Source organism: Xylocopa sonorina, chromosome 1 (assembly GCF_050948175.1).
Source record: "Xylocopa sonorina isolate GNS202 chromosome 1, iyXylSono1_principal, whole genome shotgun sequence".
Taxonomy (NCBI): domain Eukaryota; kingdom Metazoa; phylum Arthropoda; class Insecta; order Hymenoptera; family Apidae; genus Xylocopa; species Xylocopa sonorina.
In genome coordinates this window covers 14,981,318-15,005,223 of record NC_135193.1, presented here as the reverse complement: position 1 = coordinate 15,005,223, position 23,906 = coordinate 14,981,318, and the positions used below count along the sequence as shown (strand labels likewise).

Here is a 23,906-nt window from a genome sequence, read left to right as displayed (position 1 = left end):
AAGTCTCGTTCCGGTAGACGTGGGAATAGAAATCACCATTACTACCAAATGAGAGGAAAAATTGTCGGATCTGTACAAAACGACAGCTCCTAATAAACCAAGTAATCTAAACTCTAGAAATGGTAATTCGTACTGTCCCAATCTACAAGAAACCAAACAATTCCCATCAGTACCGCAACAACTCGCGAACCACCCTCGATTCATCCTCAGCCCCGTCCAACGACCTCGAAACGACAGGACAACGAGACGGTGAGCGCCATTGCGATTCCACCCGTGACTCGTGAGGGACTAAATTCCTCTAGCGCGATGCCAGACGATCCCAGTCGGTCCACGGGACACTAGGACGTCTCCTGGAGCACGACGGCCCCTGTACCTGGCACTGGGATCCCTGGCGGCGGTGGTGACGTCGACACGCCCAAATTGTGAGTCAACGAGTGCCTCCTGAGGTCGCAGTTCCTGCGGAACACCTTGCCGCAGGACGCGCAGTGGTAGGGTTTGATGTCCGTGTGCGTCAGGAGGTGGGTCTTCAGGTTGCTCCTCTGATTGAAGCTCCTGGCGCACACGGGACACTTGTGCGGCGACTCCTCCATGTGCAGGATCTTGTGGACCGCCAGGGTCCTGCTCTGGCAGAACCCCTTCCCGCATTCCGCGCACTTGAACGGCTTCTCCTTGCTGTGGATGTACCTGGAACGCAGACAGTCGATCGTAACGCAACGCGGTGACGAATATCGATGACAGATGCTCGGGTGGTGGGAATGCTCGAGAGGGAATCGAGCACGAATGGTCAGCGTAATGGGATTAGAGGGATTAGGGAGGGATTAATGATTGTTGGCCAGGCAGAGCGTGGAAATTTTCGTGGGTTTTTCGAGCGGCCAGTGTGTGGCCAGTGGTTTATTGTTGATTTAGGTGCCTCGAGGTAGGATGAATGGGAATGGTTTCGGTATTGATGGACGGTTCGCGCGAAGGAACTGTTTGGATTGTTAATGATGCGGAGGCTGGACAATGTTCGGGTATTAGCGTGCGCGACACCTGTATTAATTGTTGGCCACGAGAATTGACGATGCGAAATATTATTACAGCGTCGAGCGTGTAGAAAAGCCTTTGGATGAACGTGCGCATTAAAGGATTTGCTTTATCCAGGCGACATTAGAACGGTAAAGAGCTCTTAAGTGGCATCCGCGTACCTCTTTCGATCAATCAAGGAATCACTTTCAGTTTTTCATTCCACTATATCAGCGCGGCTCGTCGTCTCATCTACGGAGCGAAGAAGCGAGCGACTCGTGACACACATTGCCACGAGCGTCGAAGTAAAGTAAAAGGAGGAGGCGTCGACTATTTTTAGGCGTAATGGCCAAGTCCAATTAACGGGAATTGCGGACGTGCAGATTGACGCCGCGGTGATTGATGATCAAGATACGCGAAGCCCGATAAATTGTCACGAATTGATCAACGTAATTAATATACCGCCGCGATATCCCGACCGCCGTCATAATTACACGTTGGGCCGTATTATTTCGTCGTATTTAGACGCCACGGAGATTGCAATCAATTTGACCGCGGGAAGAAAGCGCGTTTCACGAGGCGCCGTGATTGGTTCTAACTACTTCTGCTGTGCACGCTTCCAACGGCCAATGAGCATGTATAATAGCGGCTTTATCTTCCGCGCCTCTTCCGCGACCAGCTATCCCAGTCAGGCTAATTTTTTAATATCTTTAACGGCGGATCGTTGAATAGACGCAAATTGAGTTCAATTATCATCGACTCTGGTACGCGGTGATTTGTGATTTGCATGGTCGGCGTCGAATCGATAAGGACTCGATCGAGAGAATCGGGGTTTCATTCGGATTGGAACGAACGTTGATTGGGATAATTGATAGAGGATGTGTTTTTTTTTTTAATTTGATGCACGATGGATTCGCTTAACATGAAATCAAATTTTAGTCCGTAGGTTAATTAAGTGTTACTCAATGCTCGATGGAACTTCTACTTCTAAGAATTAAAGCGTTAATTCGTACGAACATTCTCATGGAATCTTAATCGATGTAGCGTAAATTTGTAGAAATATCACAAGGTGACTCGACAGGTTAGCAAAAATCCTACAAATATTATACTCAGAAGCTACAAAATAAGTATGAAATGTTCAGAACTCGATCCAGTAAGCAAGTTTCCAATGAAGCATAAAACAGTATCACGAAGCGCTCTACAAAATTCCAGTCTACCAACTAAAAGCTTAAAAGGATAACTCTATAAAGCTCTCAAAACACAATTGGAAACATTTCCCCAAAGCGAACCTAAAAAAAAAGCTGGAATACCGCGTGCAACTCGCGCGAGCCGTTCTCCAACTCACCTATGGTCCCTCAGGTGATCCTGCCGTCGGAAGGCCTTGCCGCAAATGTCGCACGAGTACGGCCTCTCGTCGGTGTGCGTTCTCTCGTGTATCAGCAGATTGTAACTTTTCGTGAACTGTCGGCTGCAGAACTTGCAGATGAATTGCTTTTTGGGCCTGGACGCCCTGCAGGTCCGCGGTATACTCGACTCCGCGGAGGTGGACGTTGCCTGAAGCGGCGACGACGAGGACAGAGAGGACGAAGAGGACGAGGAGCAAGCGGAGGAGGAGGCTGGCGACGTGAACGAGGACGCCGCGATCTGCGAGAGGGACGTGGACTGGGGTACGCTCGTCGCGGAACTCGAACTCGCGCGATTCCCTTCGGATATCCGTCGCAGCAGGGCTTCGTGATTAGCGGAGGACGTCGTCGCCGATGATGTGTCTCTCAGCAACACTTCCTGCTCCTCCAACAGAGCCAAGTCCTCCTCAGGGTCTCCAATAAAATCCAACCGTCCCTCCTCATCGTCCTCCGGCGACTGCAGCAACCTCTCAGCGGCTAGCTGATCGTTCTTCGACGGCGTCGTCGATGTTAACGCCTGGTCCAACCCGGTATTAATCGGAGAACACCTCTGACTGACGAGTCCAGTGGCGGCGGACTGAGTGACACCCGGTGCGGTGCTACTCGCGTGAAGACGATGGAGGGTGAAGTAAGTTTCCAGTGCCTGGAGATTCAACGCAGCCGCGGCAGCGTGTCCAGGAGGAAGCAGAGCCGCTCGTTGAAGGGCAGCGAGCAGCGCGCCTTGGAGCCCAAGCGCGACGCTTTGCAGTGTAAAATTAGGCAGTCCAGCCTCCGTGACACCGCTGGCCACGTCCCGTAGCTCCGTCGACGCGATGGACGTGGTCGTCGAAGAGGAGGAGGAGGTCGACGGGACCATTACGATACCCCGCTCCTGGTCCTGGTCCTGCTGTTGCTGTTGCATCCTCCCCCGTCGCTAGTATCGTCACGGGTCAGGCTGAACGAGTGTCGATTTGTTGCCAGCAGCATTGGCGAGGGTGATCCGTCGGTTTCGGTTGCGTGGCGCCTCGGTTCTATTCGTGGCTGGTCCTCGCGTTACGGTTCACTGGCCGGTGAGACGCGTCCAGGGGTCGATCGAGGACCGCATGCTCGCGATTTCGACGCGGTGCGATCGCGAACGATCCGCGAGGGATGCCCGCGAAAGGGTGGACGAACGTGGCTACGGCAAAGAGGAGAGACGCGCGCGATGCTGGCGGTGCGAAGGCGCTCCGACGACTGCTCCTGCCTCTCGCTGCTAGGCACTGCTCGTGGAGACACCTGGTGGCAGGTATCCGAGGCGAGTTGGGACCGTCCGCGAGGAACGGGCCCCGGATTCTGGAGAGAGAGCCACAGCTGGCCCGCAATTGCTCGCCGTTTCGGCGTAAACGGCGTCGTTCGTAATATCGCGTGCACGCGCGGCTGCACGCAGTGCGCGACCGTCTCCCCTGACCCATCCGCGACAACCCCCGAGCATCCCCCGTGCGACACGATTTCGTTCTCGCTCGCGATGGAAATTACGAGGATACTAAACGCTCCTGAGGATTCGCGTATGGAACGACGAGACACTCGCGAACGTGTTCGATTCGAATAAATTATTTTATTGTAGGTATGTCGATTATATAGAATCTCGTGAGCGTGGCTAGAACGACGAGAGTGTCGCGACAAGTTGTCGTAAAGTAGATTCGAGCGAAAACGCTGAAACGGTTGGTCCCGTCGCTCGCGCACGGTGCCACCCTGGTCCCAGTCGTGCGCGAGAGAGTTCGCGCCATTCTTCGTCCCGTATCGTAAACACTGCGAGCGGATTTTTACGCGCCCGCGAATATCGCGCGACGTTCCATTAAATTACGTGGCGCTAGCGACTCGAAGGTTAGATTCGTTTCCGTCTGGCGACGTATCGGTAAATCTCCGCGCTTCTGTGTCCGCGGCTATCATTAAAACGTCGCGAATTAAGAATTACGAGGTACTTACGTAACATACCGTGAGCCGTGAAAGTAATGAACGGCAAATTCTGCCACGGCGTGTGTCACCGACGCGATACGTACGCGTCGGGTAATAAACAATGTAAATACGACGCTGGTTGTTCGTGTGCCGCGGTCTAGCCGACCGTTTAACAGTACGAATAAGCGACAGCGCTGATGGGAACGTGCGCGGGGTGAAATCAGGGAAACCTAGCGCGACACCCCGCGACACGAGGAAATTGATTGTTTAGCTGCTCGTAAACCAACCGAAAGGGATGCCGCTGAACGTTTCGTTTCGACGAGTTTTCAAGTCTTAATTACATTTCCCTGAATATTGCGAAGATAATGTTCGAGGTAATTCCTTTCGCTTAACGTCAGTTGTTGCCACTTGGGCGCCAGATGCCTAGTTTCGAACAAAATCGATGAATTCTGCATCCGTGAGAATAGAAATTTACGAACAGATTAATATTGTGACGAAAACAGAGATGATTCGAAGTTCTTCGGAAGTCTGCGCGAATAAAGTTGACACAGCTGAGAGACGGAGCCACGTAAAGCGAGATAACTTGAACTTTACGTAAGCGAAGAACCATTCTGTCCAAGATCAAACATCTTCATTTACATTATAAATTAGTATCGCCAGCGAGTATCGTGATAAATTATTCCTTGTTCCCCTTAATCTTTCTATTCGAAACATTTTTCTCCACCTCTAAAAATACTCTCGAGTTACACAGTCGAAACGTATAAATACACCGTGGCGGAATATAAAAAAAGAAGATACGCGAGGGATATATAAAAGTTCAATGAGCATGGCTGTACCGTTAACTTGATTTATCGTTCTATAGATCACTATGCGACGAGCAGAGCCTGTACACGATTTTACGGATATACCGTTGCGACCACTGGCAATACCTCAGTTAAACGCAATAAGCGAATTTTATCTACTGCAACCGCCGTATTTTCCACGACTTTATTACTTGTGCAGCCGCGGGGAGGTTGGCTCTACGTAGCTAAGCCGGATTCCGCGTACTATCGTTTTACCGTGTACAATTTTAAGCAAGAGACACGGGGCCCTAATTTTAAGAGGTACGATACAGCTCAGCTGTACGACGGGAAGCGGATACCCAGGTTTGTCACGGAAGACGAGACGCCTTTCCACCCCTTTGAGAAGAGGGATGCGCGCGAGCTGGATCGCGCTCGATCCGCTGCGTGCCAGCGCTAGTTTCGCCCTGGCCGCAAACCCGCAACAATTTACGGCGGCAATTAATGCGCGCGAGTAAACCGTGTATAACGCCTATGGTTACCTACCTCCTCGACGCGACGACGGTGGAAGCGGGTAGAGAAAGACGGACGCGTACCCCGGACGCGGTGTTCCACACGGGGCGAAGAAGAGAGAGGAGACAGAGGCGGGAGTTCCCTCGATAGGAGCGGAGAAAACGGCCGCGAAGAAGCGAGAAGAGGAGGAGAGGAAGAGGCGCAAAGGAAGCTGAAGAAAGTCGGGGGAAAGGAAGCTGGGTAAAAGACGGAGAGAGCTCGAGGAAAGAGAAGAGCTGCCGCGGGAGAAAGGGAGACGAGGAGAGGCGAACTCGAGGCAGACTAAATAATATTATAGGTGGTGTTCTCACGGTCCCGGGACGCCCGCGGGCCCAACTCGTCACCCCCTCCGCCCCTTCCTCGTCTTCTTATTCTCCTCTCCTCTCGCGGCCCACCTCGTACCCTGCCCTCTTACTCCCCCGCGCGTGAGTTTCGCCCACGCTGCGGCCCCACGAAGTCGTTGGGCCCCGTGGGAGGGGGCACGGGGGGCCCAGCGACCGGGAACGAGTATGGACGACAACGGACGAAGGGTCAGGGTTCAGCGAGCGCGAGCTGACCGTCACCGTGGACGCTTTTCTTTCTCTTTTCGACCCTGTCTCTTCCTCTCTTCTCCACCGTGGTGCCTCCCACCCCGCCCTCCGTCCAGCATCTTCTGGGCCCGTTCGTTCCTTCGTTCGCTCGTTCGTTCTGTTCCAGACTCCCTGCGTTCTCTCTCTCTCTCTCTTCTTCTTCTTTCGTTTTCTCCTCCCACGCCTTCCCTTCTTCCTGCAGATTCTTCCTTCCACCACCGTTTCCTTGGACGCGTACGACCGTGTTTTCGAGATTTTCGTGGAGACGCCCGTTGCCGGGGATCGGTTAATTAAGCTGCTCGATGCTGAAATCCAACGACCCACCGCGGTATGCGTGATTGAGGGGAGACCCTCGCAAGGAATCCTCGCGCAGGCCAGATGGATAAATGGGCCTCGAGTGTGTGAATGAATCGTTCACGCTCGTCCTTTTTCGATCTCTGTACGGGAGGCTGTTGATCATCGCGGTCCCGGGCCTGGCGCGAACTGCGATCGTCATGTTCGAGCACCGGGATCCGTTCCTGAAGCTGGTCCGCTAAACAACGAGTCAAACAGTTTTTATCCACGCTCGATTTATTCACTCAGCGCGAACAAAGTTGCGAGTATCGCGTAAGACATCACCCGTGAAACAGCCAATCGACTTGTTACCGGCTACCCAATAAATCTTCTTTACAACGCCACGAATTAGCATACACCCGCTCGACTCATCCCCTGCTCGGCTGTTAAACTTGCAATAGCGATTTCTGGCACACGTTACGCAACTATCATTTCCTTTCGATTCTTCCTGATCGTTTATCGTGACGTGTAGCTTATCGCGCGTTTCGTTGCCGCAGAAGTGAACCGTGAAAACGTAGTGCAGGTTCGCCAGGACTCACCAGCAAACTGTGGAGGATTCATAGTACCGTAAGGATCTCGCGATCTATGCACCGGAAAACCGTCGATCTGCCCTTTAACACGGCGTGGCAGAAGGTTACGGACGCTCTGGCGTCGATAAATAATGTAACGCGACGTGACACGAGGAATTCCTCGCGATCAGCGACCTGCGTTGAATCGAAAACGGAGGAACGGTCCTCTCTGGCCAACGCTGACATGTCCCGCCTAACGATGAACCGACCTTGGACACGTGTACGCGCGTTTTGGAGAACCGCGTCGTGTGACACGTTCCCATTGATCAGGAGTTTCACTCTTGTTCTTTATCAGCGTTTAACTCATCTCGTGGTAGCAGCGAAATTTATTGGTCCCCGATGCGTGGAGGTGGGGAAAATGATTGATGCTACGTTTTCCTCGGTAAAAAGGCTCGCCGTCGAGCTATCAATTCCGTGGGATTATGTATTGCTACGTCGTCGATATGAACGCGCGGTAAACGAAGCGTAATGGAGCCACGGATTTCTCCTCGCTCCTGTGGGAGGCTTGGTTAATTAGCTAATGATCCGCAGCTGTTCATTGATACATCGTTTTATATATTTTAATACAAACGAAACCTCTAGCTTTGAGATACTAAAAAAAGAACTCGCAAATGATTTCAACTCTATTTCTGGTCTGTAATCAGAAAAAAAAAGTGGCAGAAAATATTCGAAGCAGAAGAGAAGGCTAGAGATTAAATTTCGAAATGAAATTATTAAATGGTACGAAGGTAATAATAATATACGAGGAGCATAGAGTACGCTCTACCACCCGCGGCTCGGTACAGCCATTCTTTCCGCGATACATCACCGACAATCCGCTTTATCTCGATTTTCGCGTCCCGAAAAGGCACCACTGTCCATGCGAAAGCAATCAGCGCTCAAAACGAGCAGAAGGAACGCGGACAGCCACCCAGACGGGAATCAATCTGCGCGCGTACCGAACGCATCGTGTGCCACCGATTCCACAAAAAGCACACGCTGACCGCGTGCGTCTTCTACGCGGCGCGTTGAAAAAGAACGATTACAAATTAATCCGTTCGACCGGTTTCATTTATCACTGTTCCATCCCCGGTCCCACCGTGTTTACACGTGCAACGCGGGGCCCGCGGTGGTGGCTAATTCGACGGTGTTAGAGCGCGATCGAAAGGAACGGGGGTCTATCGGCTCGTAAAACGATCCTGCTCGCCCTCGCGCACGTGAGAATCGTTCTGGGTACGATGTCGATCGCCGCGGATACAACGTGTATCAAAATCGCCCGGGACGATCTCCGCGGCGACGTCTAACAGCGGTTTCACACCGACCGGTTTCTGCGCTCCCAACACTGTTGCTTCTTGTCGGAAGCGGTGGAGCGATTGGAAACGATGGAGAACCATTATCGATAGTCTCTCTAAAATCTGCGATTTTCTGTCATCTGTTTGGTGATTAAACGTATCACTTTTAAATCGTTTGCATCGTACAAAAGACGCGCCTCTCACTGGATCTGAGCGTTAAGCATCTCAGAAAGTGTCGTCGTCTGAAGTTAATGTTTAAATACGTTCCAAAGGGTGAAGACCAAGAACGAAGTAAACGTTGAAACGATTACCAGGTGCACATTGATCGCGTAATAAAAATTGTGGAAGAATCGCCGGTGTGAAACCGCTCTAAACCGTGGAGGAGCGCGTTCGCGTCCGCGCGCACGCCACCACGGGCCCGTTCCACGGGCTCCTTTCAATTTGCTCTTGTTTCCTGAATGCGGTGAAGCGCAGAGGGAGGCCGCGACTTCCCGCCGCGTAGATAATTAGATCGCTACCAACCACCACCGCCGCTTTCACGCATCTTCACCTCCGCGGCCGCGTGTACACCCGCCCGCCGTTTCTTCTTCCGTTCTTCGCCCCGTGTACCGTCCGCTTGTTCCTGCCGCTACGCGTCCGTCGGCTCCTCTCTCTCTCTCTCTCTCACCTTCCGTCAGCTCGCCAGCCGCGAACGAGCGTGCGAGCAAAACGCTCCCTCGCGGCGTGACGCCGATAGATGCTCGCGATGCGAGGCCAGGATCAAAACCAGGGACGATCCTCGATGATTTCCGTTCTACCGCTCTGCACTGGTGTTCTCCATTGCTGGTTCAGATTCTGGGGATGATCCTCGATGGATAAGGGTTCTTTCGTCTTTGTCAACCCTTCAAAATCACCTCTACAGACAACTCCGTTATACGCGGGTACCAGAGTGAACCAAATCGTTTGTAATCGTTAATAATCGAAATGTTGATGCGATGCTAAACGCGCGAACATGTGAACAGGTAAACGGAGGATCTTAATCCAGCAGCAGCAGCACGGTTTCACCGATTTCCGGGTGTGAATATGCGATCGCTAGATCGGTACACGGACGCGAACGAGACAACGGATTTATCGTGTCCACGACACCGGATCATTAGTCCCGGCCGTCTGATTAATGACACGGCCACGCCCCACGGAGGAGGCAGCTCCGTGATAAGATTAATGCGTCACCCGTACGCGCGCATCCTCACGGTTCCGCGCGTGTCACCCAGCCAGCCTTTTGTAAATCTATTACCGCGTGGCCACGTTCGAGGCCCCAGCGACGATTAAACCGCGCTCCTTACCGATGTTATTCCATTTTTTAAATTAATGTCCCGCTTGTCGTCGGCCACGCCGTTGATTTATACGCGGGGTACCCAAGCGCCCTTTAGCTGGCGAACGCGCGGCGGTTCACAGGCCGCCAGAGAGTAAAAATCGGCCTGATAGATCAACGAACCCTGGTTCCACGGGAATACCTGGTGAACTCGCTGATATCGATCGTGTAATCGGATCTACGGGTTGCTGGTACGTCTACTGGCTCTCGTTAGTCCTTTGACGACAGGGTGTGGGGGATGTTCTTGAAATGGGAGCATGGATTTAAGGACAGATCGGTTTTGCGCTGGCTCTCGAGCACGATCACCGTGTCTTTGTTACTTTTGCGAGTAGACGAGGATGATGAAGTGACTGGTGGGGTTTTTTTACATTTGCGAGAAGAAATCGCGTGAATGTTTGAAATATCAAGTGCAGCGTAGCCGATAATTACAGTTTTACCTGAAAGAATTACGCAGACAGCCCGTTGCGGTGTTTAAAATAATTTATGAGACAATCCCGTCCCTGTAATCGCGGAGCACTCGCGAGTATCACCTTCAGCTCGGAACTTTATTACCGTCGCAAAACTAACTCGCGCTCGCGGAGAGTTAGTGTACGCTTACTTTTCATTTAAGACAGAATATTAGTGCAACATAGTCTTGAAAGTGATTTAAGGTGTATATCCCGCCGCGTATTCATCTTCTGCCCCGGCGAATATCCAAACGTTAACGGCTCGGAATTGCCGGTTGACCAATCATCTCTCCATTGTGAATTATTCACTTTGCCCCGCTAATAGTGGCCATCCTCTAGGATTATTATTACTCTCGTTACGCTCGGCCATTTGTATCGCGGTCGTTGCAAATTAATTGCCATTGGATGGAATTCAGTTTAATTTAAATATTAATTAAAACGATTGCTTTCTGCTTCCACGGAGCTACATATTCCATCAATTAAATTATGGTACACTACCGTTTCGTCTTACTTCGAATCGCAACCAACCGACGATGCACGATTATACAAATGAATGCCTCTGGTAGCAACTACATCCGTCATTAACGTGCAATTCATACGTACAACCACTGTTAATCCATGCTTCCATCGATACGCTCTCAGATTTTTCTCATCCAACAAAACACTGCTTGAAATACAATCTCGACATCAAGAAGCGAAGAACACGCCACAGTGTATCAGCACATCATCGGTTAAACCAATTCCTCGCGATCTAGCCCCATCGAGTCTCGCCCTAATCGCAGCAGAAATCTTCGTAGATACCTCAGCGAGTCACGAATCCACGTAACGCGCGTACGCACAGTTCCTCCGCTGTAACGAATATCCACGCTGCCCGTAGGAGACGGCAGCCATAATAAAAGAGCGGCGATGATCCCAGGGTGGCGTCACCCATGTTTTTTCGGGGTGACACGGCCCCTACTGTTTCCTAGGCGACTGGATAAAGTGCTCCCTGTCGCGCGGCCGCTGCATTTAATGCGCGCCTTCGAACCCCGGGCCAATGAAATAAATGTGATACTTTCAGCACCGCCGCCTTGCCTCGAGTCCGTCTCGCTCGCCCGCGCATAAATAACGCATAACTCCACCCTAGAGACCGAGAGTCCCCGAAGACGAGGCTCTGAGGTCTCCGAGGTGGCTGTCTAGAAGCGTTTTTTATACGGAACCGTTTGTCGGACGGGTACGAGACGGTGGCAGGGGGCACAAGGGGGGCGAGGGGGTAAAAATCCTTGGTGGATGCCACGTATCACCAGGAGGCAACGCGTGATTCCATTAGTCAGGACCTCACCACCGAGGATCACGGTTTAAAGCACCGTTTACACGCCTCGACTGCTCGCCTCGCCCATGGCTGATCAGTTTTGGCCTGGTTTTGGAACTGGAACTGATCCGGAACTGGGGCTTCTGGTCGCTTGCTGACGAATTCGAAGATGAACGGACAAATGGCCGTCGAGGTGCGCGTTCTGCGGGCAAATCGAGCGTAGCAATTTCAATTCACCGAATCGAGGGGGTATTAATGGTAACGATACGAGTGTTATCGTTACGGAAGAAAATAGAGAAAGCATTGAGATGAACGTTTAAAGATATTCAAATCATTCGAGTATATGAAAAGAAAACCACTGCTACATTTAAATTACAATGAAAAGGTAGAAGAAATGGCTTCCACGGTTGAACTGCGCTTTAAGAGAGCCTCTGAGAGTCACCTGATCATTATCCCGGATAGCGATCCCCTAAACACCCAAAAACCGTGATCCCACAAATTAAAACCGCTTCACGGAAAGCAGCCAAGCGGGTAGCTTATCGATCGACCGAGAAATTTCGCCGGCTGCTCCCGGGCCGTAATTCAAGCGCAGCCGTGAGAGGACGCGGGGCCCCGTCGACCGAAGTATTTCGCTTGAAAAACGAGGAAAGGGAAGAGAATGGGAAACGAGAAAGGTAGCGAGTCGGTTTCCACGCGGAGGCACCGAATCGCGTACACATTAACGGGCCCCCGCGACACATAGAGCGTGTCCGAGGAAGCAGCCGTGGAAGGATGCATCAACAGGCGTTGACCGCATGCGGTGTAAACTCGCCTTGAAGGGGACCTGGAGTTACCCTCGGAACCCCTGGCAGGGGGTCCGTACACCGGCTTCTCCTTCCTCCTTTTTAAAAGTAAGGATGCCTGTCACCGATAGTGATTTGTTGAGTGTATTTGCATTTTAGATTTAGGCTGCCGCGCCTGCTGCTCGCCCTCACCCCCGCGCGAGCCTCCCTCCGAGCCTTTTTCTCTCTCCACACCCCCCTCGTCTTTTCTTCCCTTACGCTATCCATCGTCTTCCTGCTTATTTCGGCATCACCACCTGCGTCGACGATTCCGTACGATTTTGCCCCTCTTTCTCTTTGATTCCATCAACTCCATCGTTGGTCCAGTTACTCGATTTCACGTTAATTAAGTTTGATTTACTCGAGATCGCTTCGACAATGCGAAATTGCCATTCATTTGGCTTGAGATAAGCCACTCGAAGAGTCACCAACTCGATTTTACTTGGAATTATCCATTATATTCGATATAGGTTATTTTGGAGGGTAAAGGATAGGGGTGGAACGCAGGGATGATCGCAGAGGGGAAGTTGGACGGTTCTGGAATGACATTAGTCATATACCATCCCCTGACTGCCCGAGTAGACATGTTTATGCACGTTTAAAGAATGATTAGGCGACGGACTCGCGACGGGAGGTGCCTCGACGTCCTTCCTTCTCCCTTCCACGCTCTGTGTCCTTTCGTTTCTACTTCTGCGCTTTCCTGTTTCATCCACCCGTCCCCGTTTGCATTGTACCGCCTCGATCGACTTTAATATCGCAGCGTGAAAATGACCTACGCTTTTCTTCGTGATCCAGAGGACCTTCTCCCTCCTCTACCACGACGAAAGGAATCGAACGATCGAGGAACGGAATTTCTAAAATCGTATTTGCATTAGTTGCAATGGTTCGAGCGATCTTTTCGATATCGAAACGAAGGTGAACACCTCGTATCGCAATTTTCAATTGCCATCCCAGCAAGGTGTAAGTGTTATTTAACAACCTGTAAAGGAGGAAGTAAAACACACAGCTCGAAAAGCTTGAACGAACGGCGAACCATTGACACGCCGTGAGCAAACCGTGTCGAAAGTCCGAGTAACGCGTCGGGCACTTGACGGGCCCCTCTTTCCCGCAGCGATGCAAGAAACGTAATCGTGTAATCTCGAGCCGGTGGGCATCGCCGGTCCCAACGGGGACCTCTTTTCCTCGCTTCGAGTTACGTGTACACGTACTCGCGTATTTGCCCGCCGGGAGGCTCCAGTTAGCAGCGCCTTTTACTACGTAACCTGCCGCTATTATTATTAATTTTAGCCTTTTTGCGGCAGCCGGTAGTTACTCCTCGGTTTACTGCTGTGAGAAAACACGGTGGACTGGAAATTGGCCAGGGCTGTACCAGCGTGTCTCGTCTCCCGTTTTCAACTGTTCCGATCGCGAGGAACGCGGACGCTTCTGGCGCGAACAAGAGAACAAATAGACGAATTTCGTATCGATCGATTATTAAGCAATGCTCCATGCAACATATTTTATCTCGTTGGGAATGCAAACTAAATAAACACCATTAAATATTTCTAAATTAGAGAAGAGAGTCACCAAATTGTAGAGTCCTCAGAGATTCAGTAAACACACCCTCGAGGAGGCATCCGATCTGACGCAACTCGTGCACCGTTAACATTTTCCATAAAATGCTACTAAAATGCCAGGATGATCGGTCGAACGCGAAGGGATAGCGGAGAGAGGGCCCGCGGAGGGGGCTCGTTGGAGGCGGTCTTCGAAGAAGAAAGAGCAACGGAATACGTGGAGGGCGACGAAGAAAAAGAGTTCGATTCGTCGTGCATTCCGTCGGCGTAGCCTTTGAATGACAGATCGATAATTGATCATTATTATCGTATGACTGGGCCCTATTGTCGAGGTATATCTGCGTCCACTCCTCCGTCTCCTTTTCGGGCCTTTAGCGTTGGGCCCCTCTCGGAGACTTCCAGCGCCGCACCCTGCTTGGGGTACCGCCCGCGGGGTCAAGGGTCACTCGTGTTACTCGAACACCCGCCGCGAGTGTCGCGCATTCCAGCCCAAAATCGTACTAACGTCTACGCGCCGCCGATTGCTGGCCCATTATTCTTGGACTTGGAGAAATAGTCCCTGCGCGGCTTTAAATAGCGGGGCCCTGGCATTGGTACCCAATTAATGGTGTCATTGAAGGTACTGCTCGCCGCTTTGTGGCTGCCGATGATATCAGCGTTATACACGGGGAGATGCGTCCCACACAGCGACGGCCATCAATTTTCATTTCCATTTAACCCTTTGACGATCGATCCATCCGTGTACTTTAACTTATGAAAACTAATCAAACGCGTCACTTTTTCGACGAAACTGGTTTCAAATTAGAGTGTATTATTTGTTCTTCGTAGAAAGGGCGAGACCTCGACGATATCCGCGTCCAAGGTAATCCAAACTATCCTCCGCGTCGCGAACAGAAATATGAAATATCAGATGTAACGAGCTAAGCGTTGGCCAATAATCTGGATATCATTGGCAACTTGATACCACGGAGGAACAAGCATACGTAATAAGGCGAGGGACGTGGGAGATCCAGGGTGTAATAACGCTTATTACTCGGACCAATTCGTTAACGTAGGTTTTTTCCACGAACAGGATAACAAATAACGTAAGCCAGAGAAAAAGAAATACACCAACTGACAGACAAATGACGATCGAATCGCCGTTCGAATTCCTCAAATCGATCGATAAATCCTGCACCATCGTGGCGTTCGCCAAAAAACAAAGGGGCCTTCTCGTTCACCGGGTGTCCGGGCACGTGATCGTCTAGCAGAGGACCCAGAGACATTTACACTAGACGCATCGACGGGTGTACACGAGTTCGTCTATGGTTTACGTGACATTTCGGAATGAATATGGCCGCGCGTGTTCGGAAGAAGGACGTCCACCGTGTGCGAGCCTCCGTACATATTTTGGGAGAACACCACGCGGCGGAGCCGGTCATGTACCGCCGTGGGCAACAATATTCATAACTAATAGATCGCCGGCCCGTGGGTGACAGAGCAATACGTCCTGCGTTTCGATGTTCCTCGGCTCACAGAGAGATCGAGCTCGCATGAACGCGCGCGCGAGCGCACACGCGGGGTCGTGGTCACGGGTCCGTCTCTTGGCCAGGCCCGCTCTACACGGCCCAAGCATTCCGGGAAGTCCGCCACGGACGACCATAAACAAGCCAATAGCCCTCTTTCTAACGTAAGTCGGCCGTCTTTCCTGATTTCGCTGCCGTTTCTTACCGCGAGCAGCCGCGAGCACCTCCGAAACGCGCGCACGACACCATGCAAATTGTGTCCTAGCGTCGACGCAACGAGTAATTACCTTGATCCTCGCATAAAGCTAGCTGATCGAATGGCTTTGAGTACGGGAACGGCGAGAGGATGAGTTACGGTGAATTCTCGTAGCGCGGGAGAGATATTTGAAGGGCTGAAAAATTGATCAGCCATTTTGATAGTTCTCTGTTTCCTCTATTTATTCGCCGTCAGTCACAGAACAGCGAACTATTAATTATGAATATTATTGCCTATGGCGCTACATGACCGGCGACCGCATGGTGTTCTGCCAGAAATATGAAGGCAGGACCCTTCGCGCCACCCTTCGCCCATACACGTGACCATATTTGTTCGAAACTACAAGAGGAACGAAAGACGAAGAGCAAAGTTGAATTCGTATCTCTTCGAATGAATCGTAATGCCTGGTGGATACGTAAAAACCGCAGCCCGATAACTTAACTTTTTTCTTAGCTATCGTCAACGGTGGGGGATTGTATTTTTACCACGCAGAACAAACTAACGCCGAACGTTACGCTTTGGCGACCACGCTGGCGATAAATCTGAACACTGCGGTTACGTTTGACCACTTGTAACGTTGCGGTTGTCACGGTCGCTACCCCTAACGATCAGATCCACCGTTCGCCGTCTTCCTTTTCCCTCCTCTCTTCCTTTTTCTTCCCTTTCCTCCTTCACCTGAGTTCCTAGCGATTACTTTATCAACTAGTCTAATTAACTAACATTTATTAAATATAATTACCAAGAACAAAATATATCGTTAAAAAGTTTACAGTTTTAGTGATCGACTCATTAAATTAATACCCATTTCGCCATATATGCCTATTACGAATATCGTAAAACGAAGAGAGAGCAGAGCATCGTGAAAATTGCCTATTATTTTATGCCCCGTTGCATCTGACTGTAATCAATGGTACGCAAAATGTTTCTCTACACAGAGAGGAAATAAAATGGGTGGCGTGCGATAGGAGAGAAAGAATTTCTGTTCCAAAGCGTTCGAACACCATCATTCGGAGCATGGAAATTCGGATAATAGAGGTTCTACCGTACTATTCGAAAGAATTCCGATCGACCTATCGATATTCCGGCAGGGCGTGGAGACGAGCAACTCACGGGTAGCGGAAGGTTAGAGGTCAGGGCAAAGGGCTATTTTGGGGGTCACAGGTACGAGCGAGTCCGTAATTTAACCGACCGTCAAGATTGTAAACGGTACGAAGGAATCTGTCCTCAAGAGCGGTTTCGACGCTGTGTGAGCTACGCTGAACTGTTCAACTTGGCGAGCATAAAAAAGAAAAAAGAAATTACCGTTCAATTCGAAGACTTCGAAATTGTGTGCGAACAGAACAGAACTTTCACCGACGCGCAACAAAAGGAGGCGCAACAAAGTTAAGAAATAACGTACACCTACATCGCTACCTTTCACTTAACAAGCCTGAAACACGAGTTCATCTAGCGGAGTACTTAACCAGGATAATCGAGCAATCCTCGCGAAGGCTCGCTGGCATTTCAGCCATACATAAAGCCGTTTCAACGGGCTCCAGCCACCCCCGCAGTCATCCTCCCCCGAGGTAGAATCCACGAGGGCCGCGCGGATGATCGATCCTCTTTCGTGTCACCGGTGCTCGTCAGACAGCGAAACGAAAACGAAGAAGAAGGAGCAGGAAGAGGAGGAGGAGGAGGAGGAGGAGGAGGAGTAACGCGGACCGTGCGTAGTGGGAGGATAAAGAAAAAGAATGTACGCCGCGTTGGCGGCGTCGGAGGACCCTGAAGAATCGGTAGAGAGACGGCACCGGAGGTGGAGAAGGTAGAGATGAAGGAGTAGACGTAGAAGAAGAAGAAGAAGACGAAGAAGCAGAAGAAGAAGAAGAAGAAGAAGACGACGACGACGACGACGAAGCGGAGGAGGAGGAGCGGTGAGCGCGGGTCGCCATTAAGCGGACCCCCTGCCGCGTGGCCCGCGGCAACCCTTCACAAAAAACTGTAATTGGAAATACTTTTCCTCCTTTTTTCCTGAAATAATTTATGAATCTTCCACTGGTCAGCCAGCGAGAGAGGGCTGCGGCTGCTTCCAGGCTCGGTTCCCTCGTTCCTACGGGACCACGAGGAACCACGTTCGAGGAACGCTTTCGTGAAGGAAATATCACGGCTGCAACGCTCATCTCTCTCTCTCTCTCTCCCTTTCATTCGTTCCTCTGCCTTCTTCCTCCGCATTCAGCCACCCACCCCTTGTTTGCTGGCGTTCGGTTCGAACGAAGCAAGCAACAGCATTTTGAGCGCGCAACACGAGAACCTTCTCCGTCTGGTCGAGATCATGGCAGAACTGTAAAAGGAGGTGAAGGACAGGTGAGGGATAGGAGAGAGAGAGGACCGCCGTTCATCTTGCTCGCGCTGTGGTCCTCGTCGACACCCCGCCGCGAGAAGATTCCATTGAACTATCTGTTTCGCTCAGTTTCGAGGGCTTTCTCTTCTCTTTCCTCGTTTCACCAGCCGACTTTACGGCGTCATTTGGACGTTGTCGCTCTCTCGACCAGACCCCCGTCCACCCTGATCATCGCTACCCTGCGAAACGTTTTATTAACAGCGCCGATTGCAGCTAACGGCCCGTTTATGGGACAAATCTTGCCGGATTATGGTAATCCTTTTTGTTGGACGATAAAACGGGACGCTGTTCGCCTCTTCTCTCGCTGAATCGCTATCTTCGGTATCTCTCTTTGTATCTCGTTGGTCCCGATGTCGGGAGACTTCCACAGAGATACGTTTGGAACAAAATTTCTCAAACTGTACGGTGATTTATTGGTCGAGCAATCGTTACGACGATAGTTCTCAATTTTGTGAAGCGAGACACGCTCGCGCGAGGACGAAACGGTACAATGGTAAAAGGAGGTGAAGGACGGACAAGGGAAGAAGTGAAATGTGTCACTCCTTGCTTCGTGTCGATCCAATCAAACCTTGCGCAATAACCATCCTACCGAACTTGTGTTCGAGGGAGGTACGCAGACTGGTATCGACGCATCTCAATGGTCCATCGGTAATTTATTAGTTGGCGTAATACTTCTGAAATTTTCTAACAACTTTCTCGTTCCAATCGCGATAATAATAAGAAATTCTACGCATAAATTCCCCTGACAACAAGACTCGAAACAGTAAAACGATTCCCCTCGAACGTCATTCCTCCACCTCTGAGAATCATCTCTCCGTACCTAACCACGCTCCATTCAACCACGTCCCAGCACGATAACGGCCACTCGACGTCATCGAGGGGCACCATATATTCGACGCGTTCGAAAAAAATGTCCATGGCTACCCTCGGTGGCGGCGGTCAATTTGGAACGCGTCCGTCGTGGGACACGTCGATCGAAGGGGAGCAACGGATCACCGCGTAGCCAACAGCTCTCGAAACCATCAGGAACGCGTCGAACGGACGAGAGGAGGGTTATATACCAGAGGGAGGTGGAAGGCGAAAGTGGCCTCCTGTTATTTCGTTGCGGTGGACACCCCGCTGCGCGAGGGTGGAGGTGAAGCCCTCTTTAGAGTATTACGAGGACCTTTACGGCAGCCTTCGGATGCCGTTATCAATTTGGGTGATTCTCAGGATTTATAATGAAGACGCAATGCGCTCGTCCGCTCCTCCATCGTCGTGGCGTGGCCCTGGCACGAGGGAGAGATCCTCGTCATCGCGAGGGCCGCCGATCGGGCAATCGGCTGGCCAGCCGGCGGTTTCGTGTTAGTAATTACACTGGCCCGCCACCCAGGACGCGCGGGATATCAGATTCGGCGAAGACAATGCCGATAATGCGCGGATAATGAGCGAAATGGCGAGAAGGGAGATACAAATTCCTCCTGCGAAGCTTCTTCACCGTGCACGATGACCGTGGAAGGGTGATGATCGTTCGCTGTCGACGGAATCGTGTATTTTAGTTTCTCGTCGATGTCGAAGAAGAACTTCACCGTTTCGTAACTCATCTTGTACGAGTAAAACGTTTCACGACTGGAATTCAACTCAAGTGTTACGTCTTTCCTATTATACTTTACTTCCTGATACGAGCCTCGTAAAATTCAACATCATTTCCTCGATATCCGCTACTTTCACATCCACCACAATTGTCACTCGCGTCTCTCTTCCTCTTATCCAACAGCTCGACTCTCCATTTCCACTTCCCTCCTGCGTCCCATTCTTCCTGCACACCCACACCTCGTTCACTCGAATCCCACACTCGTACCCTCGCACAATCAGGCGACTCTTCATTCACCCATCAGTCAGCAGAGATTCTCTCGCAATTACGATTTCTCTCGCAACTCGAGGATCGCGTCGTGAACGAATCCTCCGTAGAACTCGGTAGTCCTCAGGATCGAAACAGTTTTTCCCTTCATTAGCAAACAGATTTCACCGATCTACAGCGTGTAGCTTGGCCTTTCACCGTGTCCCGTAATGGGCGTGCATGAGAAACGCCGCACGATCGTCCTCGTTGCGCCGAATGAAAAAGCCCGTGGACTTTTAGCCTCCGCGGGAATGAGACACGACAGGTCGTCGGACGACCCGACGCCGCGACCTCTATGCATCTAAATTGGCTGCGCCCCCATTCGTCATGCAGCGGCTCGCTTCCCCCATTGATCGCTCGCACACTTCGTGGGAAGTGCTGTCCCGATCGTCCAAGCCTTTTTTGCGTCCTCCGTCGAGCCGTATCCATCGGACGGTCTCGAACGGTACACTGCGAGCTCGTTGCGGTACCCTCCATTAATCCTTCCATTGGGTTCAGCAAAGTCGACGCTAGTTACGCGACCATTTTGATCGCGCATTGCTGTCTGAAAAAAATTAATGCGATATCCGATCAGCGTCGTTTCGAATCGAGCGCGAATCCATCGTCGCTCCACTCTAATCACGAAAATCAGCGTGAGACGTCGTTCAACCCTTGGAACCAGAAGAAGAGCCAAGCGAAACTGTCAGAACTCCCTTGTCTACCCGTTTCGACTTTCTAGCGACGGTTTATCCGAGTCGGGCATTGTGTTACTACAACCAAAGACAAGGTGTTTCGTTCGTCGCCAGGCTGACAAAAGGCACCACCGGCACAACAAAGAGACGCGGAGGATCGAAGAGGACCGCGTGGACCATCGCGACGGCCACGACGGAACGATGGAGGGAAGAAAAAAGGAGCGATCTTCTTCCTCTCTGTTCCTCCTTACTTTTTCCTCTACGTATCGTTTCCGTTTCATGTGTACCGGGTGTCTGGAGAATTTAGCAGACAAAGTTAGAGGGTACTGAAAAAGATGGGTCAAGCGTTTCAACCCTGTTATAATTGCACGGCTGGCTCACGATGAACTTATTATTACCGCATTGGTCAAGAATTACAGTGTCATTTCTCTCGAAGACGAAGCGTCGAAAGCAATTCTGTTACTCTCGATCGTCATTTTGTTTCGATCTGCAAAATCATCCCCTAGGCTCGCTACGAACGCTCGCCTGAACACCCTCTACCAGGCAACCATAGAATATCCCTCTTTTCCTGGTCGCGGCGCGCGTAAAACCTTTTCCCGTCCCCCGGGTGAGATGTCACTTATTAATTCTCCCATTCTCTCGGAGGCAGCAAAATGAATAGCGGGAGCTGACCGAAGCGAGGACCCCGCCCCTCGGTGGAATCGACCGCTGGCGGAATTCTTTCGGTGAGAAAAGACAGAAGGTGGACAGGAACGAGACGTATCCCGCAGGACAGCCGGTGGAAAGGTCAAAGGATCCACCGGCTACCTGAGCATCATCTCGCACAGCGTCAGGTAGAAGAGATACAGAGCCACGGCGTATTTACCGTCCCGTTCTCCTCTTCCTCGTCGCCTGTCCCTGTGTGCGAGCTCTTTTCAACAGGCGCGGCGCGACGATTAATAACGTTCTCCTTTTTCCATCGCCTCCCCCACCTCCACGGTGGTTTCTGCAAAGGGGTGAACCCTGGCTGCCAGCGGAGGAGACACGAGGAAGCTGCCGTTTAAGGGAAACCACAAATTTCAGGGCAACGGAGAGAGGCCTGGTAACGGAGCGAGCGCGAGCGCGAGGGAATGTTCTTTCTTTCGGGGTCTGTCGTGCGGCGCGTACGATGCCTGGTGGAGGACCGTCCGTGGACCCCCGCTGATCACCTTTGAAGAATCCCTCGGCTTGGTACTCATCGTCTCTCGGATGCGCCTTCTAGCCTTTGATATATGGATTTTCGCGAGCTGACGTCATAGGAAGCTGAAACCCGTAAATACTCGACGGCCAATGTATTCGAGACGAGGATTTTTCTTCGGTTACCACGGTTAGCGAGCCTGTATAACGTCGATACGTTCTTAGCCGCGGACAATTCGTTGCTTGGTAGGAAACGTCTTGCACCCCGCGCGAGGGAAATTATTTATCGTCGCTGCGTTTCTTTTTACGCGACGCAATGGTTCGATATCTCGTCGCACTTTTTTATTCTACGCGAACGACCAGATAAATTGGAGATTCGCGTAATCGTGGTAAAGGGAAGGAATTTTGGGCAGTTTGGCGCGAAGAAATGGAGCACCACGACCGTGGAGGATATTAATTAGCGTGGCGAAAGACCGTATTCACGTTATTCTCGCTCGACCGACATCGATCATCCCGCAAACGTCCGGATCACAACGGAACCAGTAACCGAACGCGGCGAGCCAGCATCAACCCCCTCATAAACGATGCTCGACCCTCCGTATCGGTACTAAATCGCTAGCCGAGAGCCCCTAAATCTCCGCAAACAAATTTTCTCGCGCACTTTCTCACAAAGGGGGCACGCAAAAAACGGTGACGCGCGTTTCTGCCCGGTCGGCCGACCAACGGAAGATTTACGATATTATTCATTACTTATTTCGAGAAAGAATGGAGAAGAAATAGGAGGCGTCCTAAGAGGGAAGAGGAAGGTTTGGGGGCGAGGATCAGAAATAAAGACAGAGAGGGAAAGAGAGAGAACAGGGCGGGGGTGGGGCAGAACAGGCCCAAAATATATCTCTTTCGCCACTTTGGACGCGAGCCGGCGCAGCCGAGTAGCAGCGAGCATAATCGAGACGCAGGTAGTCGTATATCGGTCCCTGGATGAGTAATATTGCGGCCCCTCGCGCTGATCGTGCGTCCGTGGAAAAAGACGCGCTTGATACAGAGAAAGAAGAAAGCCGGGAAGTGGATGGCCGTGGGGCTAGGGTGTCGCGACATCCCGCTGGGAGCTGATGGGGCCCTGGGTCCTAGGGGTCCCGGGTGCACGATTTCGGTAATTAGCTTTTTCGTTCAGTGCCAATTACGCCGCGACTGATTTACATAAGGCGGGCCCACGGACTCCTCTCCCCGCTTCTCGAACAGCGGCGGCCAGACTAATGAAGGCTGCTCTCCTCGTTGACGGATGTCCCTCGGATACCTGACCTCGCGCCCGCCCTCGGAAGCGACGCGTTTACGGGAACACCGTGCACTGGTTGCTCGATGTCTCTTGAGAATCTTCTGCTCTTGGCTTTGCCAACAATTATTGCTTAACTTTGCGCGCAAAGTGACGGTGGAGAGAGGAGAAATGTAAAAAGGGTTGTAATATGGAATAGCGTGAATTTTGTGTTTATGTACACGATGATGATGCTCGCACAATTTATTGAGATGTAATTGTTCTAATTGGCGAGCAATGGCAAATGGTGATGGCGATATGTAGGATAGTTAAATCATATCGTGCAATTACCTTGCGCGAACGCTAACAATGACCAACGAATCGGTGATTTATAATCGACCTTCCACCCCCGTCCACCCCCGCGCTGTTCAAAGAAAAGCGAACCGCGCTGGTATCGCCAGGGAACGCGGCGCGATATTTCATTTCAGGTACATTAAAATCGCTCGATCGCCGACACAGGGGTTTCCGTGGAACACGGGACCGTGGCTGTCGATTTCGTGGGGCAAATAGTTAGCAGAAAAGGAGGTTGCCACCGGGTCGCCAGGGACGACGGTGCCCCGCTGCGTAAAATTGTCTTTTGCCTTCCGCTGACCGCGGACTCGCCTCGAGCTCGAACCGTGTAATTATTCGAACGCTCGTAACTTATGTCCACGTCACACGGCCGCTAGATAGCCGTGGAAGAATCGAAGATAGCGGATCGCCGCGGTTTCCTTCTTTTGGACCAGAAATTATTTAGCACCCGACTCTGGAAGACTCCAATCCTCCCAGCCGCTCTTCGTCCTCCCCTTTTGTCGCGACAATGCGAAACGAACTCGAAGAAAGCCAGCAGAAAACTTTTATATCCTTGGTCCACAGATTTTAATGGAAAGTACGCGGTAATGTTCGTTAAAAAGCGAAAGG

The 23,906-nt window shown here is 51.3% G+C and overlaps 1 protein-coding gene across 1 annotated transcript; it reads right to left on the bottom strand.

The window, feature by feature from the left end:
• Positions 1-267: 267 nt before the first annotated feature.
• Positions 268-3,384, bottom strand: LOC143432571 (uncharacterized). The gene is made up of 2 exons (XM_076909270.1): positions 2,348-3,384; positions 268-684 (listed from the first exon to the last, which is right to left on the bottom strand). The coding sequence occupies exons 1-2, from the start codon at positions 3,304-3,306 to the stop codon at positions 339-341; spliced, it is 1,305 nt and encodes a 434-aa protein (XP_076765385.1). The 5' UTR covers positions 3,307-3,384; the 3' UTR covers positions 268-338.
• Positions 3,385-23,906: the final 20,522 nt, after the last annotated feature.

Bases quoted from the DNA above. Each gene is read 5' to 3' on its own strand.
- LOC143432571 (XM_076909270.1), bottom strand. From the start codon at position 3,306: ATGCAACAGCAACAGCAGGACCAGGACCAGGAGCGGGGTATCGTAATG. The intron at 685-2,347 runs GTGAGTTGGAGA...TCTGCGTTCCAG, and splicing joins GATCACCTGAGGGACCATAG to GTACATCCACAGCAAGGAGA.